The sequence below is a fragment of the Anser cygnoides genome, chromosome 2 (assembly GCF_040182565.1).
Source record: "Anser cygnoides isolate HZ-2024a breed goose chromosome 2, Taihu_goose_T2T_genome, whole genome shotgun sequence".
Lineage (NCBI taxonomy): Eukaryota > Metazoa > Chordata > Aves > Anseriformes > Anatidae > Anser > Anser cygnoides.
This window is the reverse complement of record NC_089874.1, coordinates 82,403,944-82,417,856: the sequence shown is the minus strand read 5'-3', so window position 1 is coordinate 82,417,856 and position 13,913 is coordinate 82,403,944. Positions and strand designations below refer to the sequence as shown.

Sequence of the window (13,913 nt, the reverse complement as noted above, 5' to 3'; positions counted from 1 at the left end):
GCTCCCCAGGGCAGTGGTCACAGCACCCAGCCTGCTGGTGTTCAAGGAGCATTTTTGGACAAGGCTCTCAGGCATATTATTTGGTTTTTGGGTGGTCTTGTGTGGAGCCAAGAGTTGGACTTGATGTTCCTTGTGGATCCCTTCCAATTTGGGGTATGCTATGATTTTAAGAGTACCCTTTCTTGGAAACCAGCTGCAATGCTAGGGTCATTGTTTCTTGGGCCCTGAGAAGGGTATCCTCAAGACCATGAGGACAACCCTGTGCCAGGGTTATTGTGAAGAGTTTGTGCCTCCTCAGTATTTACATTCAGATTGAAACAGACCTTTCCATCACCTCCTCTTGTTCCTACAGCACACCAAGGAACTGGAAAAAAGCAGAATTTTTCACATTCCTCACCTGGCTCTGTTTGGTGCCAGTTGTCTGTTGCCTGTGTACTCTATTGGCTCCATATCTGACTGTCCTTGTGCCTTCATTAGCTCTTTGCCTCCTTTGTACGTGTAAAATTTGCCAGCCAAAGTCTCCTGCTAGTGTAGGCTCTGGTGTCCCGCGACAGACTTGTCAGACACAGAACTGTCTCGCTAACAGAATGAGAAGTTTGATTTCCAAAGGATGTAATCTTACTGTAGGAGGATAACTCTATTCCTAACCCTACTATTTGAATCTTGATATTAAGGGCTGAGACAACGTGCCAGGCAGAAGTCTGCAGTAGGAACAGCTGGTATCTGGTGTGGGGGTTTCTGGCATCTCCGTGTTATTTCCATTAGTGTAATGGCACCACTAAACACAGTAGAGCTCTGTGCTTCTTAAGGATGTTTTCATCCTTGGCTGTCATCTATTTCTCTGTCACATCTTTGCTTCCTCCTTGCCTTGTCCCCACATTTAAAAGAAGTATCAGGCATACTGTTGCCTATCACCTCTCAAAATACAGAAATATAAAATATTATTAAATAATATTGTATAGCTGGTTGTTTCCTTGTTTCTTAAATCATTTTATATCTTCCCAGCACTCCAAAGCTTTCCTTATGTGGCCTCATTTAGCCACTGTGTTTCTCTTTAACAATGCAGGGTTAGTTTTTTTTTGCTCTGGTGGAAATTAGAATAGGTAACTAGTAGCATTCCCTTACTCAGTCTGCAAGCTACATGCCTTTTGTGTAGCTTTTTTGGTATTGTACCTCACAAAAACAGGTCTTGTCCGATGTTCTGTAATGCTACAGAAAAAACAGTACAGCACTCTAACCTCTTTGAACATCAGTCGTTCTTACAGTGATCACCAGGGCTTATTTCTTCTTTTGAGCTCCTTTATCCACCAATTTGAACTCCTTAATTCACTTTTAAGTGCCCTGGAGTATTTTGTTCTTTTCTTTCAGACTGAGAAGTGCAGCGTGTGTTCTGGGTTATAAGTAGTAGTAACATCTCCTGAGGGACAGCAGGGGGAACTGCACCAGATCTGTGCCAGCTTTCATCTTTCTGGCCTGAAATACCTGCATCACTTGCGTAGGTTTGGATGTAATCTTGGTTAAACAGCTCCCTTATACTGGGATGTTAGTCCATTCACAAGCCTGGAAGCTTACGAAATGGTGTTATACAATTGACATCCAGAAAATCAGCTACATGCTGACTGGCAATCAACTGATAGAAGAATGTCTCCCCTTTGGGATTTTATGTAGTCAAAGTAGAAATAGCATTCCCAAGCTGTTAACAGCTCAGCCACTGACTGAATAGTTCATTAAACTGCACCTAATTTCAGATCTTTCCAGGACTTCAGAAGTTTACTTTCTTCTAGGTCTTCATTATCTTTCCCCCCCTCTTTTTCTGCTTTGCTTTGTGGACAGTGAATGCAGAATGAAATCATCTTGTTCAGATGCTGTGTGTTTGCATCAGTGGACCTCATGTTGTACCCCATGCTGTTGCCTGCCTTGTATGTAATATATGATGGTTTCCTGTATAAAAGGCCTACATGATATCCTATTGTCTTGTATGATTCACTTTAACAACCAAAAGCTAAGTACAATTTACTAAACAAATAACAAAAGAAAAAAAACAACAACTTGTGTGCTAAAATAAGGCTCTAGGTGTCTAGTTTTCTGTTAGAAGTTTTAGTGAAGTTACTTGTTTCAAAACTAACTTGCTTTAACTTGCTTTTAACTTGCTTTAACTGGAAGTTGTTCAATTTCTATCTGCTTTTTGTCACGAGTGCATTGGATAACATTGTTGCTCAACCTCCTCAAAGATGCTGATAAGCTAATGAGATAAAAATGGTATCCAGACTTAAAAACATAAATGGTGGAATAATTTAAGGAGAGATCCTTCTTTGAATTCTCTCAGGATTGTCATTCTTGATGGATTTGTGTTCCTATGCATTAATATTCATGTATTTTTTACTAAGGGAAAAGGATGAAAACTTTTCTTTCTGTTGTCTCTTATTCCATCTATATTGTTTTTGCAGGTGCTTCTGGAGATCATGTCTATACGTTTTGTTACACAGCAGAAAGTGAAGACTTTGGAGCACAAGATGCATCCAAGCTTGATACTTGGGTTTTTGACCATGTTAAGGTGAGCAAAGAATCTTCTTATGCTACCTGTGTATAAAACATAGGTAACGTTTATTTTACTATAGATCTGGAAAATAAGAAATTTTTGAAAGAGATATCAGAGATATCATTTGAGGCAGTAAGTATTAAAAAAAAAGGCTTGAATTGATTATCATGAGTCATGTAATAGAATAGAGGAAGTGTGTCATTCAATACTAATTAAAATGCTGATAAACGTACCCTTTTAACAAATACTCTTGGCTTTCCTTAGACTTAAATTTGCATTTTATCTGAAACCTATCTTTTTAGAGTACTACAGACTGTTTAAAATTTTGTGTGATTAGTTAAGAATTTCCTAACAAGTATCTGGATATTAGGAAAAATTTCTTTACTGAAAGGGTCTTGCAGCATTGGAACAGGCTGCCCAGGGAAATGGTTGAGTCACCATCCCTGGAGGTCTTCAGGAAACATTTAGAGGTAGAACTTAGTAGGATGGTTTCGTGGTGGACTTGTCAATACTACGTTAAAGGCTGGACTTAGATGATATCTTAGAGGTGTTTTCCTACCTGAATGAGGTAGGGAGAAACAGGACTTCGTTATGGAAAAAAAAATGGGCAGTATTATTCGCTTAATTTCTGTCAGGACTCGACCTACACCAAGTATAGTGTTGCTTGTTCTGATGCGTGTAGATGACTCCTGATTATCTGCTGAGGCTGATGCCATGCTGTGACTGCCAGAGGAGCCATGGTTAGTTTTGTTAAAAAGGCAATTTAGGCCCTGAAGCAGGATTACTCATTCACATGATGCTCAGCTCAGCTAGACAGTCTTCTGTGATATTACCGTTGTTTGTATTAATATCCAATGCACATAGTACTTAATTTGTGAATTCCTGTGTTCATGTTATGCTGTGCTACTTCAGTTGTCCTGAATTAAGAAATGCTGTTAGTGGGTGTTGGTGCATAAGTCTGTACGTCAATGGAGTGATTAGGTGGGGTTTGACTTTCTGTGTCTCATAACAATGTTAAATGCAGTTCAAGTCTTAATAAACTTCTTCCACATGATCTTTGGGCTGGATACATTAACATTAGCTGCAGTGTAAATCAAATCAAACCTAAATAAAAAGAAATAAACCGATATATAAACCAAATCAGCATCAGTGGTAGGAAGCCAAGGGTGGGCCTGCTTAAAACGATGATGTAGGGTTGAAAAGTTTATTACAAGTCACCAGTGTTCAAAGGAAGTGATTTTCTGAGTTTGCAAGCAGAAAGACAATTTTTGTTTTGTTTTTTAACCATCGCCCTCTCTGAACTTGCACCTGTGCCAGGTTGTTTGTTGTAATATGTATGAATAATACAAATCAAATTAGGCTGTCAGTTACCCTTGAACAGTTGCCTTAAAGTTACACCCTGCTGTCATTTAGAGTTGCACAGGTATGAGGGTGGTGCTACCTTTCTCTTGTTTTAAAACACACAATGACATTTCTTATTTCAAACTATAATGATATGCTTAACATATGTCATTGCTAATGACTTTTTCCTTGGAACCAGCACCCACCGTTATTGTAAAGGCTTATTTTGCCTTCTGAATTTCATGCTGTGAATGGGTAGGACTTGATTGACTAGTGTAAAATACTTATTTCGTTAATCATCTCTTCAGTTACACATCAGCGATTGCTTCAGAAGCATGAAACTTGAGGCTGCCTGAAACAGGTCACTCTTCTACTATAACTCCAGCATCTGTCTCAGCCATGCTGGTGTGAATATATGGGTAACAAAGATAATGTGCTGAAATCTGAAGTCTACTTCTTCTGCAACGTGTGTTTGAGTTAAAATTAAAGGCAGGAAAATGCTTAACAACATATCATTTGACTTTGTCTTGCATTTCTGGTCCCTGAATTTGTGTCTCCTGCTCTAGGAAGTAAAAGACGAAGGGTGTACCCCCTCTTTGCTGTGTAGTTAGCAGGTCCCAAACATCACGAGGCCTTTTGCGGTTTCCTCTGCCTCCCGAAAAGATGGGGATAAAACGGAGAATGGCCGACTAATGTTATAATGTAATGTTAATGGCTGTTAGCTCTGTCTCTGTGGAATTGCTTATTCTCTTCAAAAGCGCTAAGTAGCAGAAACTCAATTAGTCAGGAGGTATGTAAACTCTGACTAGTATTTGTGTATACGTTGGAAGCAGATTTCTTAAGTCATGAGTGGAGGAAAAAACATAAGATTCTTTATAGTTCTTACAACGTCTATTTATGGTATAAGGACATCCTAGCCCTTTCTGAGAACAGAGAAAGCTAGGTATAGACTAGATGATGTGAGTGGTTATCTGCAGCTCGATTAAAGCTTTGTGGCATGTTAATTTGTGGTAGTAGTTTGTGGGTACTACTACCACCCACCTAGGCCACTTAGGTATGGGGTTATTGGACTTTCCAGAAACCTTCAAAAATAACTAGCAGACCAACTGGAATGTGGCAGGATGTGACCCAACAATTTTCAGTTAATCACCTTTACCTGGATCATACTTTGACTTTGCGCTGAAAAAAAAAAAGGGAACAATTGCTATAAGACTAGGTTAACAGTAATAAATAAATATTTCAAAATGCATTTCTGATTTTTTTTAAAAAATATTGGGGAAAAACGCTTTTATAAGATTGAACCTAATCATATTTAGTATAAAATGATTAAAATATTCTAAGAAGTCATACAGTCTCTTGGAGATGAGTCTCAGTAGTGGTCTGACCACAATTTATTATGACCACAGGGTCAAAATACTTTTAAAATATTAAGTTGATGTCTTCTGATTTAAACGGACATGTAGATGCAGATAGCAAGTTTCTTTCTCTTTTCATTTTGCCCATAGTATTTCTTCCTTTGGCCCCTTTCTGCCAGAAACAGGCCACCCAAGCCTTCAGACTGTTCCTTGTACGTTTGCTGGAGGTTGGAGTCCAGAACTGGATCATGTTAACCTTTGAAGTTCTGCAAGCCGTGTGCCGTGACCTGATGTGGATTTCAATACAAATAGCTTTGTTTTAATTAGCAGTATGATGGTTGAATGATTTATTTAAATGTATAGCGCTGCTGTGCATAAGCATGCTCTATGGATATAAGCCTGACATACATATTTTTATCCTGCCTTTTTAGTTTGCATCTAAAAATTGGCATAACCATTTAAACTCTCGCATGAGCACACATCAGTGTGCACAACTTTAATCAGCCAATTTAATTAAGTTGTCCTGGATTTGTGTGTGAAGAAGCTTTGTGGCAGGAGGAAGTTTGTTTAGTCTCTTTCTTCTTGTGCAGCCATGCAGTCAGCAGCAGTTTATGAACTCTACGAAAGGATTGTGCTTCCAAGGAAGGCTCTGTTTTGGGGGGAACAAGGTACCCTCAACAACTTGGTAGATATCAGTGAAGTCTATATTTTGTTCAGACATCAGTAAAGCAGGTATTTGCTAGACCTTCTAGGTACACTTTTCTTTGCTTTTTCCAATACAAGGAGGGGTGTGACACTAACATTTCTTACGATACTAAGATTTACAGATGTTAAAACCCAACTTCTCTTTTAAATGTTATGTTTTAAGCATTATAAACAACTTTTCAGTTTATTGTGAAAGTTTTTAGTGGAAAATTTATTATCAATCTTCCTAAACTGTTCAGTTGTAGCCAGCATATTTATTTACCAGAAAAACAGAAAAGTTAGCTGGATTCTGGGAATTGAATTATCTATTCCTTGTAAAGCTTGTCATTAGTGTAACTCAGAATCAAAGGAAAATCAAGTTGGAAGAGGGCTCTAGTGGTATGTAGTCTAGCTCCCTGCATGAAGGAATTCCAGTTACAGCAGGTTGCTCAGGCCTTCCCACTCAAGTTTTGAGCATCTTGGAGGGCAGAAATATTCCAGCCTCTTTAGGTACCTGTTCAAAGATCTGGCTGCACTCATGGTTTCGAAAGTAATAAAAACAAGTAGTAAGTCCCTATCTTACTGGCATTTCCTGTGTTTCAATTTGTCCTTTGCCCTATTGTCAAATGTTTCTGAGAAGTCTGGCTCCATATCCTCTTCAGCTTCCTAGTAAAGAGTTGTAGGCCAAGTTTCTCTCAGCCTCATTGTTTATTCCCACCCCAAAACTTCTTGGGGACACTTAGCTTAAATATACAAAGGAGATAATATCACTCAACAGAGCAAATAAAAGCTAAATGAAAAAAATAGAGACAAATATGTAGTTAACGTTCAGTGGTGGCTTGGCAACTAGTGGCCACAAGTTTCAAGTTTTGTGAATGGGTACTAAAACCAGGAGGCATTTAGAAGGCTATGAGGATAGTGTTGGGCACACAGTACAGCAACCACTTGAGCAAGGTTATTTGTTTTTTCCCCAAATGTTTAGTCTCCTGTTTATCAGCTCGTCAGGTTTAGCAGCCTAAGATAATTCCTTGCAGTGAATTTTCTATTTGCTTTTCGGAGCATGCGATTTTAAAAATGTTCCATGGGATAAAAGTTTGCATTTGCTCTTTGAAGAGATGCTGTCTCTCAAGTTACACTCTCCTTCCCTTTGCCATATTCTTAATTAGCCTGAGGTTATGCAAGCAGTTCTGGCTGCTGCTGCTTAGGGTTAAGAGGTGGCTGGTGCTGGAGGAGCGGGGCATTTTTGGAGCATCACAGGAACTTCTCTAAAATAAAGCCTTGTTTTCCTCTTAGAGTTTTCTTTTGCTTTGTTAAGCCTTGATGTAAAGTACCTTTCTTCTAATATTCATCTATGTTTTAAGATATAAGTCCAGTAATTTCCTGTTTCTGTACTGATATTTAATTAAAAATAAAACAGAACTATACAGTATCCTGTAAATTATTGGTGTGTTCTGGGAGGCTTCTTCAGTTTGTGGTCAAATATGTGTAGGTGGACAGACACGTGGGAAATGGAAACACCTATAAAAATAATTATACTGCTTTCAAAACAATGCAATCAGATGGCTTTTTTTTTTTTTTCTCATGTACCTTCATTTGAAACATCTCTGGGCTTGGGTAAGACTTTTTTTGTTTGGAGAAGAGATAGAGCATGCAAATATCAGTCTGTGGCTAGGCTATATTCAGGGGGAAAAAGGGTGGAATTGAGTACTACCATGGTATCCTGACACAGCTTACCATGGTGGTCTTGCTGCTGGCTTGGTTTACTTCTTGGTACAATGACTTTAGTTTACCCAAGGTGTGAGCTTTAATTTTTAGCAGCTGCACTGCCATCACAGGTATGTGATAGGTTGCTTTTCCCTTTGGCGACAGAAATGGTTCGTTGTGTCTACCAGCATTTTCCCTAGGCACCTGTGTGAAATTCAAAGACACTTTTCTCTATGTTCCTGTTACTGAAAGGTCCTCTGGATGCTCTTTGAACTGAAATCCTACCCAACCTTGTTTCCTTGGGCAGTTCTGTTTCTAGGGAGATCATGCTGAAATAGCTGTCTGCCTGCATTTTGCATTGCTGTAATATGGCTGGTCTAACTCTGAATAGCCATGTCAAGACTCATACAATCTCAGGGGAAAATCCCCCCCCCCCCCCCGGCATCTGCCTCGGGGATGCTTAAGTAGGACATGTGCAAGGCAGATGTATGTTCTGTAGCGCTTGTATTTGCAAAGCGTGTCTTGTTTTGTTCTGTTTTAATATGGTTTCTGGAAATGAGTTGTAGCTTGGTATCTCAGTCCTGCAGAATCTGCTTCCAAAGCAGCAGTATTGAGAACTTCGCTCCCAGCTTAAAAATCGATAGAAATATGAAGCTGTAAGTGGAGCTCACGAATGGTGCGTAGTTGTGTACATGTAGGAGGCAAAGAAGGGTTGATACAGTCATCTGGTATGTCTCCCTAATGAAACTAGGAAAAAAAATACTTAAGTGTTGCCTGTCTAGATAAGCTGAAACCTTGGACTGACTATATTGATGGTAGTAAGTAAAGTAAGTAAATTGGGAAGCAATTTTTCCTTCATAACTACTGGTATTTTGATGCAAAACCAGCTGCATTTTAATAGGCTTCCTGTCATCTTTATCCATTCTTCTCAGATTAACATCTTAATGGCTTATTCCATACAGAGCTTCTTTAATTCTTCAAGAAGTAATCAAACATTGTTCTCTGCACTAAATGAAGAAAAAGTGGTTCTGTTCCTGCATTTGCTAGGCATAGACACGAATGGACATGCTCATCGGCCAAACTCAAGGTAATTGGAGAGGTTAAGTATATCTTTCTAGTGTTGAGTGTATACAGTAACTCCTTCTTTTCTTGACCTTGCTCTTTATCAAGCCCCAAACAAGACTTGCAGTCCTGAGGGTTTCTACAATAGGCCATGTATGTCACCATGATTACTTATGCTCTGAATTTTGAGGGGTTTCTTGTTTTAAGGTCTTCTGTATAGAAGTTTTTTGTTGTCTGTTTTTTGTTTGTTTGTTGTTGGTTTTTGCTATATGCCTTATGCTTGGTTCCAATTCTCTACTCAGATCTGATTTTTTAGCAGGTCCTTTAATTTATACATGATCTAGAGGATGTGTAGGGACTTGCACTTTCGCATGTAAAATGTAAACAGTTTTTGGATTCTGCGTGGCTGAAAGTTTGTAAGGCTGGTTCTGTAGAAAAAAGTAAGATCAGAAATAATGATGCTGAAATTTGTCAGCCATCCTTTACCTTTCCTAGGGCATTTGAATGAAGAGTTTAGATTATTAACAGTATTCATCATCAGTTCACCTTGCAGTAGGGTATTTGAGAGATTTCCTTTTGTTTAGACAAATGTTTTGTATATAGGATTTTATATTTTTTCTGTTCTCTTGATCCTTGCAGAGTCCTTGTTCTGATTTTCTATGTCGTTCCAAAGTTTATATTTGTTGTATGTCTCATGTTCTTTTCTATTTTGGTGTTTTCAACTTGACTTTAGCAACAGCACAAATAGAAAATCGGTTGGCCAATAGTTAATCTTGGTCACTGTCTCTAAAAAATATATGATTTTTTAGGTTTAGACTCTGACTCAAACTCTGGGATCTGTGCTGATCTATGAATAGTCTCAAAACAGTTCTTGCATTGTGAAGTCTTAGTTACTAGCTTTAAATTAGAAGTTTCAGAAGTTATTTTATGTTTGAATTTTCCAGAATTCCTTAATTATGATTCTTAATTGTTAGAATCACAGAATGGTTTGGGTTGGACCCTTAAGGATCACCTGGTTCCAACCCCCTGCCACGGGCAGGGACACCTCCCACCAGACCAGGCTGCCCAAAGCCCCATCCAGCCTGGCCTTGAACACCTCCAGGGATGGGGCATCCACAGCTTCTCTGGGCAGCCTGTGCCAGGGCCTCACTGCACTCTGAGTGAAGCGTTTCTTCCTTGTATCTAATCTAAGCCTACCCTTTTCTGGTTTAAAACCATTCCCCCTTGTCCTGTCACTACACTCCCTGGTAAATTTGCTTCATTACTGTGGGTAATAAGCTGTCCACAATCAAGGACCGGTTAGATTTGCAATACAAACAGAAAGCCATTGAGACTGTAGTTCAAGGGACTTTCCAACTGCAATGTGACAATTTAGTATCTCACATTAGACTTAGAGGAGAGGGAGTTTTACATCTAGAATGCCTTTTGTTAGCTTGAGGTTCTGTGAGGAGTAAAGTTGGGCATAATTACTGTGGATAACTTGCTTTATACCAAACGCAAAAGCTACCTTGAATCTAATAACTTTTTTTTTTCTCTCCAGGGAATACAAGGAGAATATTAGAAAAGTTGATGAGGGTGTAAAAGAAATTGCTTCAATGCTTGAAAGCTTTTATGGAAATGATGGAAAAACTGCATTTATCTTAACTTCTGACCATGGAATGACAGATTGGGGTGAGCATTTTTAAATGTTGACAGTCAGCTGAGTTTATGGGTGGGAGTTGGGTGTGGGATATATATCTGGAGTGGGATTAGAGCTCTGTCCCATTAGAAGCTTTGGAGCTTCTGCTTTGATCTGATAAGTACTGCTTGTGTATGAACCCCATGTGAATTAGGAAATGGTTAATGGGGACTACAGGGGCCCTCATCAGTCCTGTGACAGCTGAGTTGCATATCTGAACAGAACAGACAAAAAAAAAAAAAAAAGGTTAAGCTCAACTCCAATTCTCTTAGTGGCTGCTAAGGGGGAGAAAAAGCCCTGAATACCAATTCTGTCAGTACCTCTTTGAGGAAAACGAGTCCAAACAGGAGACTTATTTGGTTGCCAATAGCAAAGGTGGTCTTGTTCAAGTCCAGGTGGGACAGAAAGTCATCACTTTGGTCCTGTGAGTGCCTGGGAAAGGTGGTGAATCAGACTGGGAGCTGGTGACCAAGTTTTCTGGGGTGGTCTGTCTTCCCACTTGTGCTTTTAGGTACACCAGAAAGGATGGGACTGCTGCGCGATCTTTTTAGAAGAGGCTGGTGCTGGAGAGTACGAGGAGCAGCGGTGAGGACAGGAGAGCGAGGCAGGTGGCCAGCCAGGCTGGTACTCATAGAGGGCACTTGTGAAGGGCACAACCACAGCTGCTGAAGGACTGGAGGCAATTCTGATATAACAAGGTTTAGGGCAGATGAGGAGAGTTTCCTGAGGTCAACTCCTTTAGACAAATCTTTTCCCCTTTCTTTTTTCCTCCAGTAATATTAAGAACATTGCTGTCCTTGCATGCTACCAACTGGAGGGATAAGTCCGTCTTACTATGCTGTGTGTGCTCATAGCTATTAACTGTGACACTTCTGAATCAAGGTGTGGTCATGCCAAAATTCAGCATCTTATACCGTGTGAAATCCTGAACTTTTCTAGCGGACGCTATTCAAGCTTTCTGTTATCAGAGATGACAAAAGCATTCATATCTATTCAAAATCAGCCTAATTGCCATCTGCTCATTTGCAAAATGGTCTGCTTTGAGTATTATTTATTGTTGAGCTGGCTGCCACTTAAAATAAAATTGAAATTTTTTTTTTTGTTTAAAGTAATAATTTTTAAATATATGTATATGCAAGTGTCTGTGTGTATATATACATAAAGACAGATATTGTATGATATATATGATCAGAGGGACCTCAGGAGGTCCAACCACCCACTCAAAGCAGGCTCAGCTTTGGGATCAGATGAGGCTGCTTGGGCTTTATCCAGCAGGGCCTTGAAAACCTCAAAGGATGGAGCCTGCACAGCCCCTTTGGGCAGCCTTTTCCATTCCTTGGCTGTCTTTATGGAGGGGAGGAATACACTTCCATTATCTGCAGTCTGAACATCCTCTGTTTCAACTCATGCCTGTTGTCTCTCATCCTTCTGTCGTATAGCACAGCGTAGACCTGGTTCCATCATCTTGCAAACTCACTGGCACTGCGGTACAAGCAGGCTGCTGTTGTGTGTCCCGCTACAAACACACACCACACACACACACTGTGGTGGTTTTACTCAGGTGGGCGGCTGAGCTCCACCACAACCGCTCTCTCACTCCCCCTCCTCAAAGAGGAACAGGGAGAAAATATGATGAAAAGGGCTCAAGGGTTGAGATAAGGACGAGGAGATCGCACAGTAATTATTGTGACGGGCAAAACAGACTCAGCGTAGGGAGATAGTAAGATTTATTGCTTATTACTAACAAGCTAGAGAAGTGAGAAACAAAGGAAAGAAACCAAAAGCACCTTCGCTCCCATTCACCCTCTTCCACCTACTCCCCCCGCGCGGCGCAGGGGAACAATGGGGTTATGGTCAGTCTATAGCGCTTCTTTGCCGCCGCTCCTTCTCAGTCGCTCTTGTCCCCTGTGCTGTGGGGTCCCTCCCACGGGATGCAGTCCTTGGTGAACTGATCCGGCGTGGGCTTCCCACAGGCAGCAGCTCTTCAAGAACTGCTCCAGATATGGGTCCGTACCACGGGGTCCATCCCCCAGGAGCAAACTGCTCCAACCTGGATCCCCCACGGGCAGCAGCTCCTGCCAGGTCACCTGCTCCTGCGTGGTCTCCTCTCCACGGGCTACAGCTCCGGCCTGGAATCTGCTCCGCCAGGGGTCTTCCACAGGCCGCAGCCTCCGTCGGTGCAGGTCCACCTGCTCCACCGTGGTCTCCCCCACAGGCTGCAGCATGGAACCCTGCTCCACTGTGGTACTCCATGGGCTGCAGGGGGACAGCGTGCTTCACCATGGTCCTCACCACAGGCCCCAGGGGACTTCTGCTCCAGCGCCTGGAGCACCTCTCCCCCTCCTTCTTCACTGACCTTGGCGCCTGCAAGGCTGTTCCCCACTCCTCTCACTCTCCCAGCTGCTGTGTGGCGCAGCAGTTTTTTTTTCCCTGTCTTAAATATGCTCTCACAGAGGCACAAAACAACATCACTTATCTGGCTCAGCTCTGGTCAGCAGTGGGGCCCTTACCTAACATGGGGCAGCTTCTAGATCCTTCTCACAGAAGCCACCCCTATAGCCCCCTGCTACCAAAACCTTGCCACGTAAACCCACTACACGCACACACAAATCTCTTGTCCAGGTTAAACAAATCCCAGCATCTCAGCCTCTCCTCACAAGGCATGTGCTCTTCTGGCCAGTTTGGTGGCCTTTCACTGAACTTGTGCGAGTGGAGGGCCATGAAGATGATCAGAGGGCTGGAGCACCTCTCCTACGAAGAAAGGGCTGAAAGAGCTGGGGCTGTTCAGCCTAAAGAATAGAAGGCTCCTGGGTGACCTCGTTGCAGCTTTTCAATACGTAAAGGGGATGTACAAAAAAGATGGAGAACAACTCTTCGCTCTGTCAAAGACAGGACAAGAGGGAATAAATAGCTTTAAACTAAAAGAGGGGAGATTTAGATTAGATTTTCAGAAGAAATTCTTCACTCAGAGGGTGGTGAGGCCCTGGCACAGGCTGCCCAGAGAAGCTGTGGATGCCCCATCCCTGGAGGTGCTCAAGGCCAGGCTGGCTGGGGCTTTGAGCAGCCTGGTCTGGTGGGAGGTGTCCCTGCCCATGGCAGGGGGGTGGAGCTGGGTGATCTTTAAGGTCCTTTCCAACAGAAACCATTCTGTGATTCATTCCAGTTGGTGATGTCTTTCCTCTTCTGGGGGAGTCCAAAATTGGATGCAATGCCTAGAGGCTATCTCAGAAGGCCTTACTGGGGGAGAGTAATCCCTTGCTTGGATCTATTCCCTGGTAACGCAGCCCAGGGTGCTGTTGGCATTTCTTGCTGCAAGAGCATGCTGCTGGCTCATCAACAGCTTGCTTTCTACCGAGTGTCCTGTGTACTCTTCAGCAGGTGTGCATGTGAATATAAAATGGATGCCATATTAAGGTATTCAAAGACCTGTCTTTCATCTGCATTAGCCTGGATTAGTTTTCCAGTTAGTGCATGTGTTTGTTTCAGTAGGTGAAAACAGATCAGCTTTGCTGTTAGTTTGTCTGGAAGAGTAGGTAGTCTTGTTAATAAA

At 41.6% G+C, this 13,913-nt stretch overlaps 1 protein-coding gene across 5 annotated transcripts in view; it reads left to right on the top strand.

The window, feature by feature from the left end:
• The window catches only part of PIGN (phosphatidylinositol glycan anchor biosynthesis class N), a 117,501-nt gene that overhangs the window by 22,886 nt on the left and 80,702 nt on the right, over positions 1-13,913 (top strand). For all 5 annotated transcript variants that reach the window (XR_010829505.1, XM_066992524.1, XM_066992525.1 and 2 more), the window contains 3 exons: positions 2,448-2,554; positions 8,586-8,710; positions 10,226-10,356. Coding sequence is in view for 4 of the 5 variants with exons in the window: in XM_066992524.1 (XP_066848625.1) it covers positions 2,448-2,554; positions 8,586-8,710; positions 10,226-10,356 (363 nt within the window). In the remaining variant the exon portion in view is untranslated. The remainder of the gene's footprint in view (positions 1-2,447; positions 2,555-8,585; positions 8,711-10,225; positions 10,357-13,913) is intronic.